Source organism: Aquila chrysaetos, chromosome 5 (genome assembly GCF_900496995.4).
Source record: "Aquila chrysaetos chrysaetos chromosome 5, bAquChr1.4, whole genome shotgun sequence".
Lineage (NCBI taxonomy): Eukaryota > Metazoa > Chordata > Aves > Accipitriformes > Accipitridae > Aquila > Aquila chrysaetos.
In genome coordinates, this window is record NC_044008.1 from 72,166,177 (window position 1) to 72,193,393 (window position 27,217).

At 39.7% G+C, this 27,217-nt stretch overlaps 1 protein-coding gene and 2 long non-coding RNA genes across 8 annotated transcripts in view; 2 read left to right on the forward strand and 1 right to left on the reverse strand.

Annotated features, from left to right (window-relative positions):
- The window catches only part of TEX2 (testis expressed 2), a 56,604-nt gene that overhangs the window by 29,260 nt on the left and 127 nt on the right, over positions 1 to 27,217 (reverse strand). For 2 of the 6 annotated variants that reach the window (XM_041123972.1, XM_041123973.1), the window contains exon 2: positions 952 to 2,606. In XM_041123972.1, coding sequence (XP_040979906.1) covers positions 952 to 2,580 — 1,629 coding nt within the window. In that variant the 5' untranslated portion in view covers positions 2,581 to 2,606. Of the gene's footprint in view, positions 1 to 951; positions 2,607 to 3,177; positions 5,769 to 8,642; positions 8,692 to 19,257; positions 19,520 to 20,047; positions 20,584 to 25,617; positions 26,829 to 27,217 lie in introns of those variants that run through there. The other 4 variants (XM_041123971.1, XM_030014309.2, XM_030014310.2 and 1 more) reach the window with 4 other exon arrangements.
- Positions 2,511 to 27,198, forward strand: LOC121233362. The gene is made up of 3 exons (XR_005932563.1): positions 2,511 to 2,608; positions 9,232 to 9,240; positions 27,056 to 27,198. It is a non-coding gene; the product is annotated as an uncharacterized LOC121233362 (long non-coding RNA).
- LOC121233361 lies at positions 15,973 to 25,685 on the forward strand. Its single transcript, XR_005932562.1, has 3 exons — positions 15,973 to 15,984; positions 21,706 to 21,708; positions 25,600 to 25,685. It is a non-coding gene; the product is annotated as an uncharacterized LOC121233361 (long non-coding RNA).

The window sequence follows — 27,217 nt, forward strand, 5'->3', positions numbered from 1 at the left end:
AGTGATATCAAGTGAAGGTTGTACCACTATCATTCTGAAATGCTTCTGTTGCACATCAGAAACTAGTAGATGCTTTATTGTTCAGAATTGGGAAAATATTATTTTAATTCATCACAGATAGAGATTAGGAGAGGCAGGATAGGAACAAGGAAGAAGCACAAAGCCACTGAAGTAACTGAGTGGTTGTACGGATCACAATTGGACAGACAGCAATGCGCCAGGCATATGAAGCGACAGCAACTTGCAGTATCCGAACAAGAAGTGGAGATGTGGAAGGGCAAAGGCAAGGGAGGATAAATTTTCTAAGAGCTTGATTTAAACCCAGCTCTCAGGCACACGTTTTACTGAACTGTAATCCATATTATACAGTACAATATTCAAGATAGCAGCACACAGAACAACAGACATCATAACCTATGAGTATGTCCCTTTCATCACTCATTCCTTCTCCCATTCTAATTAGCTTATGTTTAAGGAGAATCCATATGCTCTCCAACTATCTATGCTTTACTTGAACACAACACTTTTGAATCTGCTTAGACTGAACAGACAAGACAGACAAATTACTGCCTAGACAGTAAAATACCCCGGAAACAAAATGTATCTCACAAGATGCAGCTTCAAGCACAAATGCTATTTTACACACTGAACTCTGACACTACTTGCTCTCAGTAGTTCAGCCGGATCATTTCAAATCCATCAGCAAAACTATTTGCCCTTTTACTTTTGAAGCAATTCTGGTTTTCTACTAATCCTTAAGGACACTGAAGTCTTACATATTCTTGGGTACTAAACCATTTGTGCCCCCGCCAAAGCCACCTGACCCTAAAACAATACTCTATTTACAAATGGGGATAATTTAGCTCATTTACACCTTCAGAATAAATCTAGTTTACTACTTCTACCTAAAATAATGCACACAGACACACACACAAAGTGCTGTGACCTCACCTTCAGTATTTCAGGTTCTTTGATGTCTAGAGCTCCTGTATTCCATTGCTTTGTCATACTTCTATGCAATTTGAGATATTCAGGAGTACGTGGAGTAAGAAGCCAAATCACACAGACAGCTATCATAAATCCAACGGCCATTCCAAATAAGAGTCCACTTAAGTAGCCAGGGAGAGGGATAATAAAGTAAGCATAGACCAACAGTGTTAAGAAGTATAAAGTTTTCACTGGTATTTTAGGCTCTTGCACATATGGATTATTTTCATCTTCACTACTGAGCATAGTACCATCTTCCTCAGTCATCTCTGGATTGAGCAAAGTTTCGGTAGGTTTATCAGGTTTGCTTTCATCCTCTAGCAAGGAAAAGTCTTCAGAATACAGTTCACAAAACTCCTCATCCTCTCTGCTTGCTAGTGCAGACAATGAACATTTTTCAAGTACAAGTGAAGTTTTCGAACTCACGTCCTTTGTGCTTGCAGACTGAGAGCTTTTGGTCTCTGTCTCTTTTGCATGTTCCTCAGCCACTTTTGACTGATCGTTCCTATTCAGGTTAGAGTCACTTCCATAGAAGTCCCCTTCAGAATCACATTCTTCTTCCTTAATGCTGTAGTTGTTATTGCTTTCCAAATGGCCATTCAAACTGGAAAGGTTTGAGAGTTCTGAAGCACTTGAAGATAAGGCTTTGGGCCTGTGGCTACTACTTTCATCACCCATTATTTTACTGAGCAGCTGAAAAGGCTCATAGATTACTTCAGAAAGGCGTCTTTTAGTATCTTCAATTTTAGCCTCCATTTCAGGTACTTTAAAAAAGGAACGAGTGTCAGAGGGAGATGTTAATGGAGATGAGGGGGCAGTTTTAGAATCACCACCTGTAGCTCGAGGCTGAGTGAACTGTTTGAACAGATGCAAGTTCAGTTTTGAGTCAGGTGGCCTGTAAGACACAGCTTCAGATTCTTGTTTAGAAGTGTCTGTAGACAGAGATTTCACTAAGGTTTTCATTAACTGTCTATGTCGCATCGGTGGGGTGGGTTCTTTTGGTTCCACATCTGTTGAAAGGGACTTGACTAAACCCTTAAAAGGTTTTGAACTAGAAACTGTGGATGATCCACTAGAGCAGACAACTGATCTGGAAGGGGATGAGGATGGGGAAGAAGACAGGCTGGATTTCTGTTCCACAGGTGGTGGTGCACCTGATAAGCTAACTGTATGACAGGAGTGTGATGATGGAGACAGGACTAGTGGCACTGCACTGAATACTTGGGATGTGGAAGGAGAATCCAACAGCTTTACAGTCTCTGCAGTTGGCAGAACTGCAGGTGATGAGGACAGTAGCGATGCAGAGTCGGCCATGTTAAGCGAGGTAGCTGGACCAGAAAAATCATGGCCGGTATGCTCAAAGCAGAGGTCTTCCTTGGCTTCAAGTGCTGTTACAATGCTTTGGTCATCTAGTTCCTCATCAAGAAATTCCTTAAACTCCTCTTCCTCCTCTTCTTCCTCCTTCCCAAATGCAGAGAAATGAATAGTGATGGTTTCTCTGGAGACAGATCGTTGGACCTGCACTTTTGGTGCTGACTGCTTTGAGGACATTTCACCAGTTTTCTCTGCATGGCTACTGTTCTGACTTGTCATTGCAGGTCCCAGAGATGTGTCAGAGTCTGTGAAGAAAATTTAATACTATGTTAAATGCATTTTTTTCCCCCCTTTGAACATCCTTATTTTCAAGCGTTAAGCCAAACACAAGAGACAGGTTATGCACAACAGGTCAGTCAAAAATTTAAACAATCTGGACATTCTTCATCTCACTGGATTTAAAGCTGTCTAGTCAAATCATGGACTGTTGCTAAAGAAACTGACTGTCGATTTATTTCATTGCAAAAAACATATCTATATTTTAGTTAATATCCCCTTCACACCTGCTTAACTACCTCATTCTTAGTATCATTGAATGTAATAACAGATTCGAAGACAGACAAGGAGAAAAACATGCTTAGGACACTTGGCAATCATGGATAGGAACAGAGAGCATTACCAGACCCTCTCAGATGATCTTGAAGGAAGAGTCTGACACAATTTTAGGTAGGAAAAAAAAAATCCAAAACCCACATAAAAAACAACAAGCAGAAGATATTTATACTCAAAATTACAGATCTAGGTTACTGTTTGCTAGTTAATATAGCACATAGCACAAAATGGCAATATTAAGAAGTGCCATGCTGTTAAAATTGCCTTCAAATGTTCTGAAATTATAATTCATCTCTGATGCGCCACCTTCCTATTTTCTCCACTAGATGCACTTCTGAGTTCCAGAAGCCCCATCCCACCCCAGCACACCAAAATTCTTCACTCCCAACTCTCAGTTCCTTCTACATACAATAATTAATGCTTTCTATCTCCTTTAAGTAAAGCAAATTTGAAACTCAAAGCAAGGTCAGAAATATGTAAAAGTCTTCATGTGTGGGACAGCACCTTCTCTTGTATACCTATTTGAACTGGTCTATAGGAAGTAGAGTTTTAAATTGTATTTTATCACTTGTGTTATCATGGTTTATGGTTGGACTCAATGATCTTAAGGGTCTTTTCCAACCTAAATGATTCTATGATTCTATGTAGTCTTTGTCTTTCCAGATTTTGCAAGCTATGGACAAATGATCAGGATACACAATAGTCCAATAATTGCAAGCAAACCAAAGCAGAATTGGACAGAACTTAATTTTAAAAGTTATCCTCCTGAATTCAGGACTAGACACCCTTTACAAATGTATTTTAGCAGAACCCCAGTACAACAAGATGAAGTAGCTTCAAACCCTTCAATAATGGACAGTATCAAACTAACTGTTGTCAAAAAAGCGTAAGTCAGACTTCTGCAGATAGATCTCAAACATGCTGTATCTCAGATAACATATATACCCAGAGAATTTATTACTGCTAGCAGTTTTGCTGTAAGAATGTTTACACTTCAGCAGAGACAACTGTTCTTCTCACTGATAAAGCAATAGCACTTTTTGAAAATACTGATCTCTGATCACATCGGTGCACACAGGCTGCTTATGCAATAGATACACTAACATACGTGCCTTTTACATCAATTATATCTACATGTTATTTCAAGCATTTTATTGACCCATGAAAGCGGACTTAGCATATATTTACATGGAGAGGAAATACCACACATTTAAACCAAGGCACTGGTGACCGTACACAAAGATGGATCAGGAATTACAAGATTAGCTCTGCCTTCCTGGCTGTGAGGCAGCACTTCATCTTCATTGTCACGGCAGCAAGTTTACCACTTCGGTAACTGAATTATTTTTCAGAAGCTGTTAAAATGCTGTAATCAAACTGTCAAGCTGAATTAATGAGAGGCCTTTGCTGACGTTTAAAGAGCAGTTCAGAAGAATGATTATATGGTGGTGAAGAAATGTGCACTTCACAAACAGTTGTGATATCAGATTGTACTATCCAGCAAGCCAGTGCCACCTGTTTGCCGCCATCTTCCTACTAAAGGTTGCAGCCCTTTACAGTTGCTAATGGAGCTGTTCATGTAAACATTTTTTAACCCGTCAGTAAAATAAGCTGGGTTAAACATTTTACAATAGCAGATCTCTGCTATCCAGCTTACCCAGTAATGTTGGAACAGAAGTGAATATCTGTCCGCAACTTCCTACTCACTATAATTGTCCATTTTATGGCTCCTAAATTGTTGACTAGTTTATTCCTTGCTTCTTCTAGCATTCGTGTGCTTGCCAATCAGATCGTACAGAAGGAGCTGGACTCTATCCTGCTTCATGCAAAGCCTCCAGAAATTTTAATTTCAGTTTTCAGTCCCAGTTCTGCTGTATACATCAGGGAGCCAGTTTGGGTTCAAAGAACCAAAAGCAGCTTTCAGAACCTGGTGACGCTTTCACTGGATATCTAACCATTTTTCTGACAAACTGCTTAAGAATCAAAATTCTGCCTCAAGATTAGGTTCTGGCTTCAGCTTTTATCATGGAACTGTTTTCTTTTGTCCTCCCCAAAATCCATCTCACATATCAAAGTCTAAGTATTAAATGGAGAACTTGCCTTCAGTGATGGAGGTGTAATCTCCAGCCCACTTAGGACTCAGCAGATTGTCACCTTTCCTGCCACATCTGTGGGTCAAGTAGTTATTTACCCCAACAGTAAGAACTCTCAGTTATTCAGAAGTTTAGATATGCATTTATCAGTCATATGTGTATATAACTTGGTGAATGTTACAGTTGGTAAGAAACTTGGTCTTTTGTCTCCCTGTTGGATTAGCACACTTGGGAACTGCATCATATAGAATCCGTGCTTCCTATGGACATAGTTCCAGTTCACATAGTTCAAACTGCAAATTTCCCAATTTTTTTTTTAGACAAATGCACCTGAGTTTATTTTGGACAGGGAAAAAAAATACTACTGGACAAGACATGTATCCAACCCTATTGCCATTTCCCTAGTGCTAGACCATCAGCTATCACATATCTCTAACATTTTGTGCCAGTTGTGAAATTGCAAGACAACCAAACTAAAATTTGAAAGTACAAAAAAACCCTACACCTCTTCCAGGTCATTGAGCCATTACAACACTATACACTAAGGAAGGAAAAAAAAGAAAAAGAAAAAAAAAACAACAACAAAAAAAACCCACACAAGAGCTGCACTTGCACACAATGCTGTTGGCATCAGCTTAAAATGTCCGACCCTTTCTCTTCTGCCCACTCAGCACTAACCGTGTATCAATAATCTAGCAACACAGGAGAAAAAAAATTAACTACTCTTCCGACCCCCAAATAACATTTCTAGTGTGTTATTTTCGATCAGCAAGAAATTCATGGTTTCGGTTAGCTCTTTAGCACACTATGTTTACACTGTACAGTTAATTACCTTGTGTTTAAACACCAGTTGCCATGTTGTGCTAATGCAGTGCTAATTACCTGAAACAGATGAAGTTTACTTGCACACACCAAATGTACTGAAAAAAGATTTTACTGCTTACTGAACGAACAACTTTTTTACATCATGATTAATGAGTTAAATAGAAAGGAAGGAAATTCTTGATTAGCCAATATTTGCCTACCCTTAAACATGTTACTATACCATGAATTATGTCTTATAAAAGCACATTCTTAAATTAGCACTATCAACAGGGCAGCAGCAGAACACTGACATAATCTAACTGCTTGCACTTTGGCATCGTCAGCCCATGACATACAAGATAACTCTGTAGTATCCAATGCCCTCAACGTCTGGCCCAAGTGACATTTCAGTTGACGGGACTGGTTTCCAGGAACAACCATTTCTATTTTGGCAAATAATCATTTTTAGCCTTCTTTGATCTTGCTGGAACTTTCTGAATCAACCCTGTTTATAGGCTGGTTTCGCTACAAGCAGTTCATGCTTTTCCCAAGCACAGCTGTTCAAAGCTGTATCTTCTATCAAATTTTCAAACAACTGGTACATTAAAAAAACAGTGTACAACACAGGAGAAATATTGTAATGCTATTTACTTAAGAGAGCACATGTGTTTTGGCCAACAGCAGATATTTCATTACAGGCATTCTGAATATCAATTGGGATTACAACAGTAGCACTCTCTCTACATTATTCCAAGCTTTTAACAACTCTAACCCATTTCAACACACCAGATATCCTACTGAGAGCTATTTCTCCCCCCCAACACAGGATAGGGGAGATTTTCCCCTGCTCCGGGCGGGCCCATGTTTCCCATCCATTCCTGAGCACAATTTCTCTTTTCTATTGCAAAGGATTTGCGGATTTTTTTTTCAAAGTAGACGTTGAGAAGCTTTTCCATAGCGAATACAACAATAACATCCCTGACTTCTTCCACTGCTACCACCACTGACAGCTCTTCCACTAGGTGTTCAGTTTTGATAACAAAGATATTTCATCAGGTTCTTGAACCATACGTTTTTACCCCTTAAATCATTCTAACAGATTCACTTCTTACCAATTTCCAGCTACGTTTTCCTCACTCGTTGCCTCCCCTTTTTCCTACTCCTCAACTCCTCTCCCAGCTGTTTGAAAACCTGGCATTCCTGCCTCCTCATTTGAAGGGGCACAACTCCAAACTGACTGCTTGCAGATTACATCGATACTTGCAGAAACATAGGTTTTCATTGATCCTCCTTTTGAAAGCCACACTGTCACAACCTTCTCTGGCTGCCTCTTTATTTTTTTTTTGTTGTTGATTCTGAAGATGTAAGGTATCAGTTTTATGCATGTGGCAGGCCAGCCTGAATAATAATCTCAGATCCTCAGGCTTCAAATGATTCAAAACATGAACGTTTAACTGGAGGGGAAGAAGGCTGCTTGGAAAATAATTCCTTTCTCCCAAAGGTTTGAACTTTGGATGCTTTTGCAGGGTGGAATGAGAGAGCTGCCAACTAACTACCGCCACTTCCACTTCTTATGTTAAGGCACTGCACCCCCATCACCCACATAACAGCAGTTTATAATCCTCACCTAGAGGCATTGCTCTTAAAGCACTACAACAACAGGTAACAGCAAGCCAGGCGAACAGTGCACGCGTGCTGCCTGGGAATAGAAAATATTTCTCGCCCAGCCCTTCCCTACTGAGCGGCGAGGCAGCAGAGCGCAGGAGCGGAGGATGTGTTTTTACGCAGATGACAACACGTCTCCACCACGCTGTGATGCACCTGCTGACGAACAGGGACACCCAGGGAGAGACCAGGTGTTGGGCAGCGCTGGGTCAAGGCAGGCCACGATACCTTTTGTAAGTGTCACTACACTAACATGTGTTCTTACCTACACCAGGAATGACTAATTGGGAGTGTTTATAGAAGTAGCCCAGCACCCAAGCAATCTGTCCTTTTGCCCAACAGCATCAGCTGCCTTCTCCAGAGCTGGCAAACCCTCTTCCTTTTCCCGGCAGCGGACAAACACACACCCCAGCCTTCTTCAGCCTAGCTCCAGACACCACCTATTTCACAGCACTGAGAAAACACACACCGCACTGAAGTGCCTGTTTTGGACAACTACACTAAGAACTTTATAGATAAAGCAAAGCAATTATTTTCACATTAAGGATTCAGAAAGTGATTCAACCAATACACAAAGCAGCAAACTAGGAACTAACTTAAAAGAACAGGTCAAAGTTGCATACACCATGCTTATTTTATCCACCCATACACAGTTCAGTTTAGCCGCATCTACTAATTAAGTAAGGGATATTCAGTAGAGCAATTCAATGTTTTTCATAATCATCCAGTTGGAGAAACAAGACAGATTGGGTAACTAAATTCACACATATTGCAACAGCCAGCTATTCCAATCACATTGCTATTACTTAATGCAACATCTACAGAAGGGGGAAAGGGTATGCTGTATTAGTAAAACAGCTTTCATAAAAATCTGCAGCAAGGTTCAAAACTTGTTTCAGTATTTTTCCTGCTCGTTGCTACTAAACACAGACCAAAAAAAAGTGTTTTCCACAAAACAGAAATTCCTTTCCTGCTAAGTAAAGAAAAAGCCTTACGGGTTATTAAAAAGCATTGTAATACTTTCCCCTGTACCCGTCAGTTGTGTCAGAAGAACAAGCCCTAAATACTATTCAGGAAGCCACTAATTTGATTATTGATAATGCCACAATTTGACTTCATGCAGATTGCCATCACTGTTCAAAGGGAAAGATGTTTCTAACTACTTACATCTCTGCTTTCCCCAATAATCCTTCTGTGCCATCACTCTTTCAACAGGCACCTCCTGCTTTGGCAAACTGCCATCACCTAGACTGGGAAAAAAGCAGTTGTTCTTTAGGACTGGTGGGGCTCTTTTTATTATTTTGGGTTACTTGATAGTCATTTCCAAGTGCTGGACTGAAGACAGATACATGATTCATACTCTAAATCTATCCTCCATTTGGTAGGAAGGAGAAGTAGCGTATTTGTTTTAGACTATCATTGCAAAATCTATGTGGTGTGACAGAAGAGCTACAGAAGATCTTGTATTAACATAGACAGGACCACCCTAATGCATTAAGCCACTGTTCCCAAACCAGGCTGTAAGTATGCTAAATGTTTCCCTGTTTGGGAATACACGCACAAGCCAATGGGATCTGAAATTCATATTTGTTCTCAGAAATTAGAGACTCCACTTGATTTACTAGAGACTCAGCCAGTATCTTCCTTCCAACACTGAGAGATACAAGATGACTGTTGCTATTCTTTACACTTATTTAGCATAAGTAAGAGAGCTCTCAGAGCACCAGACAAAATTCGTCCTGTTAAGAGCTAGAAGTCTTCGTTCGTTTCAGGTCCTTCAAAACAAAGCGTGGTATTAGTGATCCTTATCGGTTACAGTCTCTATTTAAGCAATGTTTTAAATCACTGGAAGTTTACATCCCAAATAATACACTACCACCACTTTGCCGCAGAAGTAGTCTAGAAAGCCAATTCCCATTTAGCCCAGAATGACCTCACTGAAGCAGAGATCACAGCTACTGGGACATTATCTGTCACATAAATTTCACCTCAACCAGCAGATTTATACCATAAAAGACAAAAAAGGATACAAAATACAAATTTCAACATCCTTTCCTATCCCCATTCAAATTTCTAATTATGACAAATTAAATTCCCCTGGCATCTCCATGAGTTAATATATTCCATGGTGAACATCTATTATTCCTTTTACATCTACTAGTCATTACTTTTAAATGAACTACATAGAAAGTCTTGGTAATTACCATCCCACAAGAGCCCCATGAAATCTTTGTGTCAGAGATCTAGTTACCCAGCCTGAAGATAATACTTTAAAGCTTACTTTCCAACAGGAAGTTTTGCTTCACCTTTGAAGTTCACACAACTGGATTTGAGATACAGAGGGGGGAGGAAAGAGGAACAAAACCCCAATAAAACCTCTTTTAAATCCAAGCACAGAAATGAAAAATTTTGTATCAAGTACTATTAAAAGAATGTAGTTCAATGTGTTCAACAGAAGTCAACACTAGGATCACGGCCAAAATAGATGATGCCACCCACTATGGACTATAGTATACACACACACCTCCCATAGCACATACCTCTAACAGAGGTGAACCAGGTTATCACAGCTAAGCTGGTTAACAGCTAAAATACCTCCCATCAAGAGTTCTCTGAGGCTTATTAAAAAAAAAAAAAAAGATTATATTTTTGTGCAAATGCTTATAAGTTAAGAATAATCCAAGCTAAAAAAACAGCATTTAAGTACGCTTAGGGATACTTAAATGAAAGATCCTAAGCAAGATTTTGAAGTATTGTCAATGAGATGATACTTTTAATGAAAACTATAAGCCTATCAAAGAGACAAATAAGAAGGGTTGTTTACTAAAGTCTAGGACAGAAAGGTCTAGTAAAATTGCTATGGCAAATAAGGAGTCTTCAAAACTACTGGAATTTTTTTTTAAGACAGGCACTGCTAATAAGGTCCTTAATACAAGCTTGTATTTACGATGCTTCAAAAATAAGCAAATTTAAATTGTTTAATGTTAGCTAAGCAAGTCTATTCTATATTAACATTTTCCCCAAAAAACCTCAGAAAAGTCAGCTACCACATTAGTTTCTCTGCCTTCACCAATAAAAGATTAATTTTCTTTCCTATTCTCCTTCCGTGACACATCACTTAACACGAAAAACTTCACAAAGCTGCACTACAGTTTAATTTTAACAAACACAAACTAAGCAGTTAAAGGTTGTCCAGAAACTCAGAAAAATCTAACTTCTTCCTATTTAATGCTTTTCTGAAGACTCAAATGAAGTGATATTTATAAGAAATGGAACATTTTCCCTAACAGAAAAAATAAAAGAAGTTAAATCAAAGCATAAAACAAAACATGCAATAACTCATAGAAGAACAATAAACAGTGGGTAGAGAAGAGCCACTTTACTTTGCTACGTATTGTGACATATATTCTTTTAAAAACAAGAGCATATAGAATCGCAAGGAGCTTTCCGCAAAGAGAATGAATCGCAGTTGCAGGACAGGCTCCTCATCCCTCTGGCCTGTTCACAGAACACTGTTCACAGAACAATGCCTGTGCTCTGCTGGACTTCAGAAGGAAGGCACGCTCCCAAAAGGACTCCAGTGAAGCAACAAGCATCAACACTAGATTAAAAACAGAGCAGCAGCAAATCTGCTAAGCGTGAGACAGAAAACTAGCTAGCAAAACACGCCTGCGGTAGTTAGCGCAGCGCTTCCGAGCTGCCAGAGCTGGGAGCTGAAGCCTGTCAGCACTGAGGCAAGAAGGACTTCTGGAGTTCAACAAATCTGATGACATGCCTAGAGAGAGGTTGCTGCCTTGCCATCATATCAGTGTAGCACTGTTCAATCGCCATAGGTCAGATTTTATTTTGCAACAGAACTGCTTCTCTGAAATTCAAAGGAGATGCTGGAAGAGGTATGGAGTGAGTATTGGTAATGTTAGCTACAAGTTGAGCCCAGAAACTTGTTCTTGATGTGCAGCTCTTCAAGAGCTCAATTTCAACACAACCTCGACTAACGTTTGTTTCCCAACCAACTGCAATACTACTGGTGAAGCTCCTCAATACTGAGTATTATACATGTTAGGAAAGCACTGTGAACAGAACTGTTGTAATAGCAAAAAGCTGCTTTTACCATATAGTCAACTCAAACTATGATTTTTTTTTTCCAGATTACTCACACACTTTCAATAACATACTCCTCTGCTCTTTGCAGTAGATTCAGACTGCACCAGAGTGTAATTTCACTAAAGAACATTTACTCCCAGTTGGCACAATGAGAAAAAATGAAAATGCTAGCACATTATACTTTCTCCATTCATGTGTTCTTCTCCTATGAACTACTTTATTCTTGTTTCTTTATCATTCATAATTGCAAGCAACAAGTAGCATCTTCTCCTTCCAAAACACTCAACATTAAACAGTTCTAAGGGACCTTTTAGTAGTTCCCTAATTCCCACAACAGAACAAAACAAAATAATAAAAAAAAACCCCACACAACCAAATCCTCCCTCTCCCCCTCCATCACAGATTTTTGAGATTTAGCCATTTCCTGTATCATATATTGCCGACTTTAAAAAGCACATTCAAATACTTATTTTTCCAGGTAACTAGTTGCTGGCATCAAAATTACCCCAAAAACTAATTTGGTCATGAGTGAGAAGAGAAATGCCCCAGAAAAACAAAGGTTTACTGACCTAGATCTGAAACTCCTGCAGTAAAGGCTTTAGAAGTAAATACATTAAAACCAGGGCATACTCAGAAGCAAACTTTTGTCACAGTCTAAAGCCAGCTTTTTCCACTCTTCTAAAACTGCTATACTACCTGGCTGAAGCACTCTCTTCAGAGTCACCCTGATAAGCCAAAGGGAAGTAAAAAAAACACTGGTCCATTAGCAATCCTGAGCAATAAATATATAACTGCTGCGTTTGTTCTCTTTTAAAAGGGAGGAGAGACTAAATCGGAATTTGCTGGTGCTGCAGAAGTTCTGCATCTTGACAGAAAATGTTTTATTATTACAGAAATAAAACATCAAAAGCTTACACATAAATTACATCCTATTGAGAGGGTAAATGGTGAGGTAGAATATAAAACTATGCAGCACTGTAACTCTCTCCCTCTTATCTCAGTGGAAAGAAAAAAAAAAAAATCAACTTCCCATTAATCTGATGAAAGATTATCTAAAACCTCTGCGGATTAGTCCACAGCTGAAAATGCTGTCCGCATCACTGATTAAATTAAAGGTCACTATAAAATCTTTGGGTGAAATTTTGACTGAGTGACTTATAGAAAAGCATGTTTCCAAAATGAAGTAAAATAAGCTGCCTTGAATCCTAAATTTAAAAGGGCTTATCAGAATTGTATTACAGGCTCATTTTTCCCAGCAATTCAAATGCACATCAATAAGTAAAACTGCCTACAGGTAACAAGTGAGCACTGAAGGACTTTTTTACATTTACGTTCATTTCACTAACAAAAAAATTCAGTCAATATTCACAGCAGCTGAGAAGTTAAAACAACCATTATACACCTTCATATGAAAACAGCAGAAAAGATACTAAATATGCTTGTCCACATGAAGCTAAACACAGATACACAGATGAGCAGCACCAATTAATAACTCAAACTCTAGGTGCCCATGTAGAATGTAGTTATGAAAGGTCATTAAAAAAGGAATGGAATTTACAGATTTACAAACCATACCCCAGAGGTATCTAACTTTTTTTTTTCCAGTGGATTTTCAACGATTCATCAAATCTTGTATTTCATATGTACAACCTTCATTCTAATTTCATGTTTTGCAGAGGATTAGCATGCAAGGTGCTTTCAGGCTTTTTTACCTGACAGGACAAAACATAGTACACAGTCATGGTTTCTTGATTTCTCAGAGATGTTTTCAAAATTAGAGATGGCTGGTTTAACGAAAAAGGACTAAAGCATTTAATACTTAAAAGTATTTAGGTTTGGACCAAGCACACATCCCTAAGCAGCAAGGTAGTAACTTCAAAAAAACCCAAGTCAAAACAAAACAAAAAAACCAACAACAACAAAAAACCACCAAACAAACAGCTACAGAACCATGATGGACCAGTGATGCCACATATTCCAGAAAGTCACAATGGCAGAGCAGAAAAAAGGCATGGCAAGGGGGAATCTTTCCATTCAACCTCTCACAGACCAACTCAGACAAGGGGAATATCTTTGCAACACTGCACGTACTCGATGAACCCTCTTCTCTGCCAGCAAAGTCCTCACAACTTCATGTATACAAGTCTCAGCAGGACTTTTTGCCATCCTGCATTGTCACACATTTGTGAACGTGTCTTTGCACGCATATTGGGAATGGATAGGTCAGTAGGTTTCAGCTAAAAGAAACTTCCTACGTTGTTGTCTACAGAAAGTTACTCACTCACACTGACATCTGTTGGGTTTTTACCAAGGCAAGTTCAGCCAGAAGCAGCAGCACATTATCTCCAGCTCTTCTAATATAGCCAGGTCAGTGCTGTTGCCTTTGCAACCACTCTAGACCCTGTGAGAAGTGCAAGAAATACAGAACTCCTTATAGAAATGTAGATGACTTCAGGTGCCTAGGACCTTGGCATGCCCCAGGCAAAATGCAGTCATTATCCAAGGATTATCTGGTTTCTGATCTTTCTCATCCCCCAGCTCTGGTGGTACTTTTCCAACTTTTGGATCCCGAGGCAGTTGGCAACAAAACAAAACAAGAACAACTAATCAAAGCAAGGCTACTTTCAGAACATTTAAATTGTCTATGGGAAGGAGGAGTGCTACATCTGCATTTAATACAAATAAAAAAGTATTCATACCTAATTAGAAAGGTAGTTGTACTTAACACATGAAAATTAATTAGCCTAAGGTACCTGAAGATACATAGCAAGTTACAACTATTGACATAGGGAACTACTGTTAGAGAGCACGTTGATTACATTTGCTTACTTCTTTCCATCTCATCTACCGAAGGAAAGCAAAAAGTGTCTTTGATAAATGCAGAAAATGCATTCCAGATAGAACAGAACAGGATTTCTCAGATGTTTTTGCAAGCATAATCCCCAGAGGGTCCAAAGGACAGAAAAGCTTAGGAAAAGGTCAATAAATAGGACTTCATAACATGCAAGTCTTTTCAGAGTTGCAATCGAGTTTGAGAAGTGGTGGGTCAAAAGTAATTCAAAAGTAATTCAACCCAAAAGTTAGTCTGTTCTGCAAGGGTTTTTTTAAACAATTGCTCCTAGCACTTCGAGAGGCAATCTTGCCAATACCTGTATGCCATTCATTGAGTAGTCTTGCCTGTCATTGGATTCCATGAAAAATTAATGGAGAAAGGTATTACCAGCACTTCATGCTACCTGGAAACTGCAAAGGTAAGAAACATAAATCAGCACCACATGAACAAAAAAGCCCTTCATGATCTGATTTTGGAAGGAAATGGCTTATGGACTAGATTTCCAGACCTCTCTGAAAGCCCTGAGCAGGTAATCATGTTATTTTGAGTTTCAGTATTATTAGGAGGGTGAGAAAAATTTTGCTTTAGCTTACCTCACTGAAGAGTAGTGTTCACACAGCACTTTGAACAAATAAGATCACACAGAATTACTAACAACTTAAACCAGCAATAGCAAAGACTAAGAACCAAGTTAAAGTAGCTGAAGAATCACATAACCCATCTTATTCTAGCAACAAGTGTGCAGAGATCATAAACTACTAATAATAGCTTCTATGCTTCAAATTCCTTTAACTTATAATTCATAGAAGGATCCATAGAAGGTTAACAAAATGTAAAGCCAACTCTGAAGAAACCTTGTCCTAAGAATAGCAGGAAAACAAAATGTCAAACTCAGAATTGGCGAGTACCAGACATCTCTCTCTGCTTAAGGCAACATTCATCTCATTTCATTCAGATTTATGTTCAATTCAAATACCTAGAAACTAAAATGCAAAAGTTCGGCAGCATTGTAGTTTTCCAACTGGAGGACGCAGTGCAGAGTGATGAGGACAGGAGAACATCCAAGATACTGAAATTTTCCCAAGACTGAAATGGAACCTAGACGGCCCCTAACAATCTGAGTTTTTCCCATGCTAAAGACAAAGTTTTTGCTTATTCAAAAAAAACCACAAAACCAAACACACAACACAGAAACACTGTCAACCTCGATGAGCAAAGATACTAAGTGAGTCCCAATTAAAAAAACTTAGGACAGACAACGCAGACTTTCCCAGCTTCCCAACTAACTATCAAGATGAAAGGGGTCTCGGGGTTTTTACAGCTTGTCAAAAATCTTCTAGAGCCTTGCAACTGTCATACACATTTCAGTATAGTCTCTCAAAGATCAATTTTTGCATTAAAGAGTGGTTTAAGCATTTTATGATTAAAAATACTGGACTATGAGAGAGACAGACAAAAAACCCCACTCAAGTGCACAGGGCTGAAGCAACCATAAAATTCCTAGTCATTCTATTACAGTACATTCAAATATTTTACAAAAACCACAAAAGTATTAAGGCAAAAGAAGTAGAAGTATTTTGCAAAAGCATCCACATCTGTGTTCTCATTTAAATATGTGTTTTCTTATTTTTCACACAGTATTTATAACTCTAAACATTTCAAAGTGTAACCTTATTGACACGTTGACAAGAATCTTCACTGGACTTTGTTATCCAAAACATGAAAGAGGTCCCTGCTAAAAAACAGGCTACTAAAATCAAAGCCACTAGCTCGATTTGCATTCCCCTCCATTTCTTGCATTAGACACAGAACAGAGCAATAGTTAATGGATCAGTTTAATATATGAAAGCTTTCTGGTGGTTTGGTTTTGTTGGGGGTTTTTTTATTATTTTTTCCCCAAGAGGGATTGAGGTAGCTCCTATTTCTAAAAGCTGTGATACATCTTAATTGCTACATATGATAGGTCAATTACAGATTGCCTGACCTTAACAGCTGCTTTACAGGCTTGACTCTTACTGAAATGAACTGAGTCAGAAAATGATGAGCACCTCCCACAACATATTTTTTTAATCCTAATTGCTAAGAAACCATGGCAGGTAGATACATGAAAGAAAACAAACCTCGCTAGCAATCTGAATTAACAGTATCATTTTACATAAAAGTAGATATCAAGACACCGTATTTCTCATAAGGAAAAAGAAAATCAGTATACTGTGATGACAAAGTGAGGTACTTATGTACCTTAAAGCCCTTTTGTTCACACCCCTAAGCAACAAGCATGAGTGGATCCTTCCTACTCTGTTTTTCTCTCTCAAAATGTGGGTGGGGTTAACACACCTGGAAAGATAATTTGTCATGTGAATGCTCTCCAAAAAAAAGCAACCAAAATAAGATTGGGATGACCACAAACAATGCTCTCCTCTCCTTTTTTTGTTTAGCAGCATAGATCTACCCCAACATGGTCTTTCACTACGTGAATCAGGCCACAAATGTAAAAGAAAAAAAAAAAAAAACACAAGAGAAAAAAAAAAAACCCACACCTCTCTAAAAGGTTTAAGTTAGTTAACAGTTTTCTGAACTTTTCAGCACTCCTTGAAGTGTTCTCACTGCCTCTGGTGAAAAGTAGTTTCCAAAGATCAATAATGCAGGAAGCAACACAGACAGCCATTACTGATTCTCTCTCAGCTCAGAAAGCAATTATTTGCTCCTATATGGTATAATTCACTCATATAGCATGCAGACACAGACATAGGTCCTTATCTTAGTGGAAAGTAGACCTCAGGTAGACTAGTATGATGGGACAACATCTGTAAATGAAATCATTCCTCCAGGCCTCTTTATTTCAGAGATGCACATACTAAATTTACATATGGAGCCGTAAAACACGCACACAGATCTCACTTTTGCAAATGTTAATCAACGTAGTTGTCTCCAGGAATTTAATCCGACAACCCCACAGGCTGAAAATGAAAGGGTCAGAAGTTGGGTGTCTTGTGGCAATACATACTCCAATTCCCCAGCTGCCTGCTGAATTCACAGCACAATATGAAGAAAAGACCTTAAAAAAAAATTTTTTTAATTAATTTTTCAGAAGAACCCCAGTTCCACTTTAAATTCAAGTAGTATTCATGCAAGCTCTCTACTGTCAGTCTCCTTTGCAGTTACTTCCTTGTAAAAAAGGGCTAAAATCTTCCCTTTCGCATCCTATGATATTTGCTATTCGATAACCAGGTATTATCAGTGTTATGTTTGTCCAGCAAATACCTTTCTGCACTGTAAAAGTTTCTAATATTGCAGACAGAAATAACGTCTATAGTCTTAACTACTTGATAGAATAGGTAAGAACAAATGCACTCCACTGTATGCGGGTTACATTTTGTGCACGCACATGCACAGAAAGTGTCATTAAAGTAGCTTCAAGGAAATGAATTTTAGGTCATCAATTTTAAGGTCTTCATTTGCTGAGAGATAAAAGAACAGCAAAAGCCACCAGATGGATTCAAAAGGGCAAAGGGAAATAAGTGTCTTTGAGCCATATCCTGCCTTGTTCAATTACAGTATTATGCAGGCAATACTAATTTTAGGCATACAGCAGTGTTCTTGCATACATGCTTAATAAATCCACCATGCATTTGTTTATCAAAGAGAGTCAAGCAGCTATACAAGCTCTGAATTACATATGCTGTTAATAAGTTTGTGAGTACATACATACTCACTTCCTCCTACATCACCATACACCAGGGGTGTGGCTGTTTAAGCGAGGCTTTTAATTGCTGAGAGAGAGAAAGAAATTTGCAGGACAGTCGACCCATAGCAGTTTTTATTGGTAAATATACTGCTTAGGGCATCTGGATGCAAGAAGCAGATTTTAAAAATATATCCTGAGAAAGTAAAGTACTAAAGCAACACTCATGGTACAGCACAGCGATTTACTCATTTTTATCATTTTAATTGTGAAGTTTAGCTTGATAGAATAATAAATAACTAGCTAGAATTTCTAAAACTTGGCCAATAAAAATGAAACTGAAAAGTTGTCCCAACTCATCAGAAAAGCAAAGGTTCATAAAATCTGCTCAATACTCAGAAACAACTACCAATTCACATCTCAAAGCTGCACGACAAAAGAAATGGAGATCCATACAACCAAATATTTATGCTCTTAAATACAACACACCTCTAAACTGATCTTTTCACACACTCAGAGTTTTCTACAACTGTTAGGCACAGATCTTCAGCTTGCCTGTAACCCCTAGGCAGTTTTAAGGCATCTTGGAAAACTTGGCCTGTTGTCATAAAGGGAATGATGACTGGAATTACAAAACAGGAGACAGTTTGCGTGCACAGCTGGTCCTTTCTCCATCCACGTCTCTTGTTATTCACTAAAATAACATGTAAATAGAATAGTAGCAATTTTATTCCCCCCCTCAAAATACTTCTGTGAAGTTGTCACGCATTTACTCAGAAGGTTTATTAAAGACCTGGCAAAGCCTTTATTAACTAGCACATTTTTCAGTTGACAGACATTCAGGATTATCTTCCCCTTAGTTCTTTCCCCTTCTCCCAATTCATTTGTTTAATACTTCAAGTCAAGTTGAAAAGGAAGAAGTGTGAAAGTGATTAGACAAAAAGAACTGCTACTGAGAAGGTCTTACAAAGATAAGCCTTATCAAACTTCACAGCAGCTACAAACAAGAAGAAAATTAAGGATCAGTTTCATTTACCACAAAAATACATTTATTTATGCGTTCAACCCCAAACATTACACAAGAGTATTAGGAAAGAAAGTGAAGCCCCTCCGGGCAACAGAAATGACAGATATGTATTAAGCAAGCAGAATGGAAATACCCAGCTTGGAAGGCATCCAGAGCAGAAATCTTCACCTTGCATTGGCCACTTTAGCACAGGGAGACAGGAACAAGAGGTAGGAGGTGACCGGTGGACAGGGAGCAGGGGTATGGGAATGCTATGGGAATTCTGTGACTCGGTTGTGAGATTATCATTCCCAGCCTCAGCTAGAGGATGCTCCCTGAAACATAGCAGAGCCCTGCACAGGCAGGTTCTCAATACTCAGAAGTTTCAGAAGAGAAGGTAATACAACATACTGCAACTAGAAGCCAAGAGGCAGAGAACACCAAACTTAAGATGACAACTTTCACTGTCTGCTTTTAGTATCACATGTTAAGCAATATTTCCCTATCAAGCTACCACAATCACAAGTGTGTGAGCATGACTATTGCCCTTCCTCTGCAAGAAGCCTTATTCTTTGAGTCTGTCTGGGCTCATAAAACAGACATTTTTATTTCCTCAGTCTTAATCCTGACTTCCAGTGAAACAAAATTATTTTTGCACCTTTCTATTTAATTTCAGATCAGAACTTCATTGCAGCTCATGACAGCTTGCATCTACGTTTCAGTGCTCTGTCATCTGCTTTGAAACTCCCAGTATCAAAGGATACAGCAGCTTGGTTTGTGCTCATATTTTTGCAGTCCTATTTTACAACTGAAGTATAATTTAAACAAAACACCTGAAATCCTGAGTAAAATCTAGAGTCTTACAGCTCTCAGTCCTCTGCATAAGCTACCAAAACCCAATAAAGCAATTTTTCAGACTCAAAAGAGATCCTTTAGAAGAGCACCCCAATTCCTGAATATGCGTTTTCACACTCTTTTAAGAAATCCTCTTTTAAGTTTGACCATCCCATCTTCTCACAGCTTCAGGATAACAATCCTGCACTGACAGGATAAGTGGTCCAGGACATGCAATACGTTCACCAGCACTAAGGGACATTCTTCTGCAATGCTGCTGTCATCCAACACCAGTGGGGTCAGAGAGCATAACAGTTTATAAACCACAGAGACACTAGGTAATGAATATTAAAGCCCAGTTCATACAACGATTCATTTGCGCTACCCTTCTGGCCTTTATGGGCAAACACCACTGTTTACTGTGTTTTATTGATCTTCTGTTATCCTTTGTCTATCAGTCGTCTCACCTTTTAGAACACTAACTTAACTGCTGTGCTACGTATTGATTTGGACTGTGCACAGCAGAATAACACACCTTGCTGTTCAGAAAGGAGAGAGTTAAATAGAAGAGAAAGATAACGAACAGAGAGCTAGGAATTTTGAGGAGCAGGAAGGCAAGACAGGCAAGCTCAGAGAATAAACCCTTTTTTACCATTATATTCTCATGTCTCTCCAAAGAGACTAACAATCAGCTTCATCAGAGATAATAGTTCTGAGTGCCCAGAGAATAAAGACGACTGGTAAATAACCCGACACCTTAGAATTCCTCTCCTCGCAGGGGGTGAAGCAGGAAGAAAAAACACCTGCAAAACTTAGAGGGATTACAGCACATTGCAGATATTTCAGCCACTCTAACCTACTCTGTTGTCAAAACTTGCTCCTCTGCTTCCTCTCTCCCAGGATTTCCAACGGGGGCAGGACTGGCCTTGGCTAACACAGGAAGTTTTTAAGCAACTCTTCTCAGATGCCTTAATTGAGCAATTTCAACTTAAGGCACTTGCTTTTTATTTTCCAGAGATACTGGTCATCAAGGACTCCATTAAAGGCAATGGCGATGCATCTGTTAATCAGGTCTTAAAAGGGATACCTCGGGAGCCCTGGGGATCCAAAAGAATTCATTACTGTAACTGCCTTGCTCCACAGCAAGAAACTACAGAGAAGGCAGATAGCACAGTAACAACAACACAGGCAAATACTGCATGACAGAACTGGTCTGATTGGAAGCCTTACACTACATTGCACGTATTGTTACTATTCTTGCCAAAGAGAGGGGATTTTGCTCTGAAGCATACTCAAAACTCATGAAACTAAGTTAGCATATGGCAGCCTCCAGTGCAGAATTACTCCAATAAAGGACTTGTGTGAAAGAACCTAAATATCACCTTAAAAGATTTAAAATTTCATTTGCCAAGTAAATTGGTACTTTTGGACGTACACTATGCAAAGCTTGGCCCAAATCCAAGCAATTCCCTTTACTTCCAGTTCGTCTCAAGAAGATGATACTTCAGTGCTAACTCTCCAGGTGGTTAAATTTCAGTCCTCACAATGCTCCTGAATGAACAGGCACACAGAGGCTAAGGCCGTTGGGTGAAGTTAAGTGTTCCTAGCCAATGCAATCTTCATGGTTTGTTGCTTCAGGCTGGAAATGGGATCTTGACCAATAATTATTAACTTTCTGCCTTCAAACTGCTGGGCTTGCCATGTTAACAGAAGCTTTAAAAAGTTAACCTGTCCAAGAACAAATAATTCACAATTCTGACAAGAACAGCGGGTCATATATTTTTATGACACAATAATTGGGATTCTGTCCCACACATCCAGAAAAGAAGCTGAATTCAATCACTTGTAGCACAAAAAAACCCCCACACAGCCAAACCCTTTACTTTGTGGATCCGAACCATTTACCACAATCCTACGAATAACGAAACAAGTGGTACACTTTTTTTTTTTTACATCAGCAATCAACAACAGCTTTACGCATACCATAACGATATGCATCAGTGCACTGAAGGAATAAACACAGAATGGGGAATACTAACAGATCATCCTAAAGCTTTCACTATTTACTGCAGTGCCTCTGAAGGCCTTACATCTTGCTCTTACACTAGAGAGAGATTTCTGAGGGACAGACAACACTGTACTTCGCAGTTTTGCCTTTGCTCCCTAAAAGTTAAATACTGCTTTTCCTCAAGCTATCTATGATTGTGTTACTCAGCTGAATTTAGAAAAATTATTCCCAGATTGCACATATCTTCAAATTTGCAGTTTCCATTCCAGCCTGCACTAAGAAAAAGATTTTGCAAATACAAGCTCGTTTCTGTATCCCATGTCCTTTTCCAGTAAGCCTAATGAAGACGCTGCCTCCCCTACAGACCTGTGCAATAGAGACGCAAAGCAACAATAGAAAATACTTAGACAACTGTCTCCATGTCACAAATTTCATCAATTTCTCAAAAATACAACATCCAGACAGGAAATAGCATATCTGAGACAGCAAGAGACATCAATGAAAAGATCCCAAGCATGGAGAAGCCTCGCAGGCCTGGAGTTTGTGCATTGTTTCCCACCAGTTGAGTCTCAGAAGGGTTCTCCAGAGGACCTCTTTAAAAAATAATAATAAAAAAAATATTCCTGCCTAACCTAATTGAGCAATCTCATTTTTCCTCCTCTCCTTCATATCCTTTCCTTTCCTCAACACTAATGCTTAATTCCACAGCATATACAGTTGTTTGCTTATTTCTCAGAACGTGGATCCAGCCTTCCACTAGGAAGAAATAGCACAAGCTGTCCATGCCTTCACATCAGGATGGTTTGAGAACTATGAAGATGCACCACTCTGCTTGCTGTAGTCCTTTCTCCCACCACACTGAGCAATTAATGCTCCTAAACACCAGCATTAAAGGACTCATACACGGCATATTAACTGACAAATCTCCATCATAAAACAAAAGGGAGATGAAGATGGAACTGAGGTAATTAAATATCCTGTTTTAACAGTATGGTATACCAGAAAGCACATACCTGGTACACAGAACACGCAGCATTTTCTGTCTTCAAAGTACACTGCTAAAAATCAAAACTAAAAGCCCATACAAGACCTTTCATTACAGAATAGATACTCCTCTTGAAAAGCTGATTAACATGGTTTCTGTAAATCCACAGACGGGATGCTTGAGTAGATACCTACAGACACAAACACCTACATCAAGGCCTCACACATACGTAATGAAAGCTAACACTACCTTACGAACAACATACTTCAACAGAATTAGTTCACGTAAGTACTGCTTTTTCCATATGAAGACTTCTTTTGCACTACGTCACATTGTAAACGTGGTCATCTTCATATGAAACTGCAAACTGTGTTTTCTTAACCTAACAAAACTTTGGTGAGCTACACAAAGCTATGAGCTATAGCCATAAGAGCTGCAGATACTGTCACAGGGCAAGAAAGAAGAGACTACTCAGTGGGAGCAAGCCTTCACACCAACTTAGCTTTGTAAAAGTCAGGAAGAGGTTAAAATAGCTGAAAAACACTAAATCAAAAAGGCACTTGGAATAAAAGTTTTTTCTGCACACAAAAAGTAGTGGAGAAGAGAACTAGACTGCAGGAACCAATCAATAAAGGCACTAAACTGCTCTCCATCAAATTCTAAGTCTCTCCTTTGTCATGATGCCTCAAAAAAGCTTAATAATTGTATTATTAATGCACTGAAATCACTGCCTGTTCATATTGTCTCACTGTTTCCTTCATTTATTCATCTGGTGTCTCTTGAAATATAAACTCTTTAGAGAAAAGAGCATCTTTTCCAATCATTGTACAGGAGCTTGGAAAATGAGGAGTGTTTCATGAGTAGGGTTCCTAGATGTCACATGCCAGTATAAATAAGTTGTCTTCCCCAGCAACATTAAGTGAAAGTTTAAAATACAATAAACAACTTATTTGTTTATTAGCTAGAATTTTGAAATCTGACAATGGTGTTGCCCTACAAGTAGCTTGGGAGTTACTTTTATGCTTGTCATTTCTCCTCTAAGTATTGTAGAATCACAACATAATTTATGTTGAAAGAGACCTCTGGAGCTAGTCTGCTCCAACCTCTTGCTCAAAACACGGTCAACTTGTAGCCTTACATCAAGGAGAGGACACCAGGAATAAGGTCAGTTGCATATAGCATTGCAAGTTTGGTTCTGACCGTCAGAGATCTTGGGCCATCAATGTGAGACAGTATATCAAAGTTTATACAACTTTGTATGGAGGCTTTTCTTTGAACAGGTCTCTCGCTATCTAGCAGGCACAAAGCCAACACTGCCTTACTTAACTCCCTCATTTGCCCTTTAAGTGCTGCATTCTTCAGCAGTCCTGACACATGGTATTGTTCTCTCAGTATTTCACTGTTCTACCATCCTCCCCTTGAAATCACAACTCACCCTTTCTAGTGTCCACTTTACATTACCTAGAGTAAGAAAAGTCATTGTTCATCCCCTTTATTGGGCACATGTGGCATCCTTACGCATTTCCAGAGTTGATTTCTACTCTGAATACATTACATCTCTTCTAATACCAAGTACAGACTCATAAAGGCTCGCAGTATTAACTCTTATCTTCATTTCTCTAATCTCTAAGCCTACATTACGCTCTTATTTTCCAACATACATTGCCATCTGATTGTTTCATTTAGGGCAGTAAGGGCTTCTAGAACATGATGCCTTTATTCAAGGGTAAGCGTTTTAGAGCACACTGAATTAACATTACTACTTACTGTGGACATCTGACACCACAATTTCTGGCTTACCAAAGGAAAAGAATAAAAGTCCAGAGATTTCAGGGACTTCTCCAAGCTCCAAGACTGTGTTTAAGACCAGAATTTACTTACCCTCCTCTTCATTCTTTTGAAACCTACAATTTATCCTAATGAAAAGCCTTTATTTTTCTTCCGCTCCTGGGCAGGTGTCAGCTACACTCTGCGCACTCAGCACCACGCTTTACTTATCTCATGGGCCGTAACAGGCTAAAGCTCAGTCCTTGATATCGCACAGAGAACGGGACAGGGGAACAACAGCACATGAAATATATCCTTACATATGTCCACTGCCATGCTTGTGACTGGTCACCTGCACACTCGAACAATGTAAGGTTGGTGGCCTTTCAGACATGGTACAAGAGATTGAGTTTGCACAGAAACGTGAGATTAGAGCAGTACAGTCTCCAAATCTATCAACTAAGAAGCTGTTTGAATACAACAAAGCATCTTCAGTCCTCTAGCTACATGATTTTAAGTTTATTTCAGTTACATTAACCTGTTGTTTACTAGATAAGTTTCCCTATCTCCCATTACTTTGTTTACACATCTACCACAACAGGGAAATTACTGCCATTATACATTCTGCCTAGGTTTCCTGCTCCACATTCTTTACTTTGTAATACAGTTGTCTGACAAGTTCTTTAGTTACCAACAACTAAGCATTTGCTATTAATATCTGAAACTACTAAGTGTTGTTTTCATGCAAAAAGAAGTAGGCAATTAATGTATGTACTTTATTGGGCTGTGTCCTTCTTCCAGTTTTCACTTTGGATTTCATTAACTAATTTTCTTTTCTGGAATAAAAGCAATATAGGTCATTTAAAGAAGTTCTTTGCATGGACCAAAAGCAAAGGTCACAGGAGAAGTACTCAGGTTACCAACACAATTCACAGGGGATACCATACCCCAGGAGAGTCCAGTATAAGACATCTTTGAGCACAGAATTACCTTCTTGGTCTTTTGCTCAAGAGAAAGCGCCTTACCCTGCCCTGCCTTAGAAACGCTACCTCAGACCTCAGCACCTAGTTGGAGTGTTAATAATATGCCACCCACAACAGAGCAGCTTGTTGGATCAGCTTTGAAGTCAATCAGGAGAATAACCTCTCATATATCACAAAAGAGCATGATGTCAGAGTCTTTAAAAGTCAATTCTAACATCAGAAACATTACTTACGTTTGCTTAAGTTAAAGTGCTTTTACCTCTAATGCAGCACATTTTCAATTCAGAGAAAATTGAAACAGGATACTCACACTGCCTGAATTTTATTCAGAGTTTAGGAACGTGAAGTTATTTTAAAATTAAAAAAAAAAAAAAAAGCTACATCTTCTTGTAAAAAAATACGCCCCTGAGACTGTGAGCCTGCCTTGTTCTTCCTGAGTTATGCAGGCAAGATCATCTTGAAAGAGGAGTTGTGTGAAGACAGAGGAGTATGACAAAGCATCTTAACAGAAGATAATCTTACAGCACTGAAGTCTTACACTAATTTATCTTACAGTCACAATATGAAAGTTACATATAAAAGTTTAAATTAAACTCAGCTGTATACTTAACTCCCCTAAATTATGGACAGGAGTTCCTTAAGACATTTGCGGACAGATACAAATCATCAAGAAGTTGAGCACAGGCGTTTAGAAGGAACTTTAGCACATGCTGAAGAGACACGGTAAACAGATTTAGATACCGAACTGCAACAGAGAGGTAAAATACAAATGATACTGAGAATTAAAAAAGCAGCAGAAACTAAAGAGCCGACACCTAGGACAACAGAGAAGGAAACAATTTTAGGAGACAGAAAACCTCTCGCTTTCGATACTAAACGACAACTGGAAAACCTCCCCCCAGTTCCAGCAAGAATAAACGTTACCGCCGTTTCCCTCTGCCGCTGGTTTTTAAGCTATCGCTTCTACTTCAGCGGCGCTCCTGCCAAACTGCATATACCCCACCTCAGCCAAACCTTTCTCTCAGTTACACTGATGGAAGGGGGAAGTAACTCCATCCCGCCGAACCCTGCCCGACAGTAAAAATAAACCCTGCATCCAGCCCCGTCTGTCTGACCCGGCCGCCCCGGCCCAGGCACGGCTCACCCCCAGCCAGCCGCCCCGCAGCCCCAGGACCCCCCCCGCCCCGAGCCCCGCCGGGCTCCCCGCGGGCCGGACACCCACACCGGCGCCCGCCCGGCCCCTCACGGCCGCCATCAGCCCCCGCCCGGCCCCGGCCGCCCCTCGGGGCGCCCCGGGAGCCGCCGCCCTAGGCCCGGCCCGCCTCCGCCTCCCTCCGCCGCCGGACGCCCCTTCCTTCTTCCTTCCCGCCCCCAGCCCCGCGCAGACCGGCGGGCTCCCCCGCGCCTCACGCCGGGCGCTGCTGCTGCTGCTGCGGCGGCGGCGGCGCTTCCCTCCCCGGCGGCTGCGGCGAGGAACGCGGGCGCTGGCCCGGAGCGGGCCGAGCCGGCGCGGCGGGGCCCGCCCTGCCTCGCTTAC